General features: G+C 45.3%; 2 protein-coding genes across 4 annotated transcripts; one reads left to right on the forward strand and one right to left on the reverse strand.

The window, feature by feature from the left end:
- Nucleotides 1-598: 598 nt before the first annotated feature.
- Nucleotides 599-1,871, reverse strand: LOC123405908 (PTI1-like tyrosine-protein kinase 3). The gene is made up of 4 exons (XM_045099422.1): nt 1,830-1,871; nt 1,434-1,739; nt 1,201-1,327; nt 599-1,074 (listed from the first exon to the last, which is right to left on the reverse strand). The coding sequence occupies exons 1-4, from the start codon at nt 1,869-1,871 to the stop codon at nt 911-913; spliced, it is 639 nt and encodes a 212-aa protein (XP_044955357.1). The 3' UTR covers nt 599-910.
- Nucleotides 1,640-2,676, forward strand: LOC123406328 (endoribonuclease Dicer homolog 4-like). Of its 3 annotated transcripts, none has more exons than XM_045099823.1 (4): nt 1,640-1,916; nt 2,079-2,189; nt 2,258-2,298; nt 2,402-2,676. In XM_045099823.1, the coding sequence occupies exons 1-4, from the start codon at nt 1,899-1,901 to the stop codon at nt 2,529-2,531; spliced, it is 300 nt and encodes a 99-aa protein (XP_044955758.1). In that variant the 5' UTR covers nt 1,640-1,898; the 3' UTR covers nt 2,532-2,676. The 3 variants fall into 3 exon arrangements, with proteins under 3 accessions (XP_044955758.1, XP_044955759.1, XP_044955757.1); XM_045099824.1 differs by having other exon boundaries at nt 2,258-2,294; XM_045099822.1 differs by having other exon boundaries at nt 2,079-2,294.
- Nucleotides 2,677-3,051: the final 375 nt, after the last annotated feature.

Raw genomic sequence — 3,051 nt, forward strand, 5'->3', positions numbered from 1 at the left:
CTTGATCTCCGCCGCCGCCGCCCCGATCCGGTCCGGGGGAGACCATCTCCGCCGCCAACCTGCCACCGGAGCCTCGCCTCCCTCGCCCCTTGCGCCGGTGGAGGCAGCCGCCGGCCCTGCTACGCTCGGGCTCGAGCAGCGGGAGGGGCGCGGACGGCAGCTCAGAAAATCGAATCCCTCCCAGCTCGTGGGTTCCCGGCGCTGAATTCCCTTGCCAGAGGCCGCGCGTGGAACTGGATGTTCGTGATGGAGATTTATTCCCGGAGGCCTGCACTGGTTCTGCAAGCAACGATTGTTCAGCAACTGTTCTGATTTCTGAAACTGAAATCAATGTGTCTCTGACTGACTCACTGACCTCGCAGATGTCAGGGGCTTCTTCCACCGGCGGCGTGATTTCCGGTTGCACTTTCAATATTAATTACAAACAGTTATATGCCTGATCGTCCGATCTTAGATAAACAGGAGTAAAAGGAAAAAAGGTATCTCATTCTCATCCATCTACCTATCTACCTACCTATCTATCTTCGCCGGAGGTTGAAGATCATCCGCCGAGCACTCCAATGTCGCCTGCTGCGGCTACATGAGAGGTATGTATCACACCGAGCGCTGTTTGATTTTTCTTTCCCCTAGCTCTGTGTATGATAGATCGTATCAGTGGTGTTGGGTAGCGGGTAGGTACTAGGGTTCAGAGGTATAACTGATTACAGGGGATTAAAGTAGTTAGGCGCCTTAAGCAATCTCTCTGGCAAATTCAGTAATGGACCCTAGCAGCTCAGGTTTTGTCCTGTGTTGCAACAACAAGAAATCTTCTCTGAATCTTGACAACCAGGACATGTGGGAAGGCGTCACAACTCTGAAGATCATTGCTGTGGTGAACACTTCCATGAACATGGGTTTGGACCAAGTTTGTTTAGCCGTTGCCATCCAGCCAAACCATTCTCCTTCTGTTGACTATCGAAGGTTGAACCTTCTCATGAAGATATGTCAGCCCTTTAGCAGCATCTATAGCAATTTTGACTCGCTGCATCCAGTCAAGTGCTGGGCCAGGCTGTGCGCCAGGGACACCTTTTCTTCCTTGTGTATGGTAAAAAACAGAAAAGATGTCAGAGTAGATCAGACCACCGTGCTACATGAACTGTTTTGATCATGAGGACCTAATGAAGAAACAGGCTAGCAGATTACATAACATAGCACGCTTACCATGCAAAATATCATGTAGAGAACCCATCGTAGCAAATTCATAGGCTACCAGACGTTGATTTCCTTCCACACAGTAGCCAAGCATTTCCACAAAATTTTCATGCTTTAATCTCGACACAATCGAGAGCTACGGCCAAAAGAGGAAAATAAGTTCTAGGATAGAGGGTTGTAGTTAATACCAAAAAAGGAAATAAAGCTATCATAACTAACAAAAGCTGGTGATTACTCAGTACCTGTGTCAGAAATTCGTTATCAGGCTCAGGGTCTGCTGAGGTATCAAGCTTTTTAACAGCAAGATGTTTTCCGCTGTCTAGAATAGCATAATATACTCTCCCGTATGATCCTTCACCGATCAAAGCTTTTGACCCAAAGTTGTCGGTCTTTTCTTTCAGTTCATCAAGTGACAATTCAGGTATCTCAATGGGAGGAGGTGCTTTTGTTGGATCACTTTTGGTATCAAAACCATTTCCTGTTAACGATGTGTTTACAAACAACTTTAGGCCCCAGCAACAAAAGAACAACAGGAGAACATAGGAGAACTAGAAAGCAATCAGGAATGCACAACAAAATCCCTTCTGATAAAAATTATTTATAATAAAACTAACATAAATACCTAGCCCAAACGTTACAGGGTTCTGATAGGAAAAGATAATCTGGAAAGGTGTTGACATAATCCGAAAAGGTGTTGACCAACGACTATGCTGAAAATTCTCCAGGTAGATTACTGTCCAACTTTGCACACAACACATTTTTAGGATAAGTTGTGTAATTGGGCACGCGACTGCATAATTAATCTGTAGGTTATGACCGAGCACAACTGTACATGTTTATTAATTGCTCTTCTTCTCTGAAAACAAATCTGCTCTCCTTTTTTACAGCAAGCAACGGTGATTGCTAATTCCACCAATTTCAGAGTTCAAAGTTACTACGGGGATGGTAAAAATCCAAGAGATCACGGGGACTGGGAGACAGAGATGGGGGAATCTGAGGTAAGGTTTGCTCGCCATTCTCCTTGCAGGTTAATCACAATGATTTTCCAGCTTGGAAAATGTTGTAGGGAGCTATTTTCCGCAACGACAGCCTCGACACCTACTGTCAGTAAGCGCCCCGACCCATCCTCTCCCCCTCAAAATCTCTCCCTTGTCTCGCGGAATCACAGGCTGAGCCGAGCCGCCGCCGGTGGTTTTTTCTTTTTTGTCAGGTCGGACGGCGCGCGGCCGTACCTGGTCAACATCCAGTTCCAGAAGAAGGTGCAACTGCAGGTGAGCACTATGAGTCTCCGAGCTGCTGCTGCTGCTTCCGCTCAGTTTTGTTTGGATTTCTGTTTCTGAATTGAGCAAGGAAGCAGGGAAGGAGGTGTTCAGAGACACGGATCTTTCTTCACACAGCGAGGACGACGACGAGTTGAAGCATCTCAAAAGGACAGTTAGGAGCTGGGTCTGAAACCCATCTATTTCAGGTTTCTGATGCTTGTGGCCTGTCAAAACATCGGACCTACCTCCTCTTTTCTTACTTAACTTATAACCCTGCTACAACAATTCTGGAACATCACATGGTATGGCAAAAATGGTGTTAGATGATTAATATCATATTTGGATATCATGCAAATATGAGTGTAAACAATGCTCGAACATTACATGGTTATGGCACAAGTCGTGTTATACTTGTAAACCAATATAAGACGTTTTAAAACACTACTGAGTACTTGTGTGAAACTCGCTAAATTTCACCAGGTAGAACATCTCCAGAGTTTTGAAACCAAGATTTTCATGACAGAAGCCCCAGTGTCCAGTTGAGAATCATTATATATTCAAATGTCACGAAATCAGAAGAAATTTTTGTATAACAAGA

The sequence above is a fragment of the Hordeum vulgare genome, chromosome 6H (genome assembly GCF_904849725.1).
Source record: "Hordeum vulgare subsp. vulgare chromosome 6H, MorexV3_pseudomolecules_assembly, whole genome shotgun sequence".
Classification (NCBI taxonomy): domain Eukaryota; kingdom Viridiplantae; phylum Streptophyta; class Magnoliopsida; order Poales; family Poaceae; genus Hordeum; species Hordeum vulgare.

Bases quoted from the DNA above. Each gene is read 5' to 3' on its own strand.
- LOC123406328 (XM_045099822.1), top strand. The intron at 2,295-2,401 runs GTCAGTAAGCGC...CTTTTTTGTCAG, and splicing joins CGACAGCCTCGACACCTACT to GTCGGACGGCGCGCGGCCGT.
- LOC123405908 (XM_045099422.1), bottom strand. From the start codon at position 1,871: ATGTCAACACCTTTCCAGATTATCTTTTCCTATCAGAACCCT. The intron at 1,740-1,829 runs GTAACGTTTGGG...ATTGCTTTCTAG, and splicing joins TCTTTTCCTATCAGAACCCT to TTCTCCTATGTTCTCCTGTT. The intron at 1,075-1,200 runs GTAAGCGTGCTA...ACCATACACAAG, and splicing joins TCTACATGATATTTTGCATG to GAAGAAAAGGTGTCCCTGGC.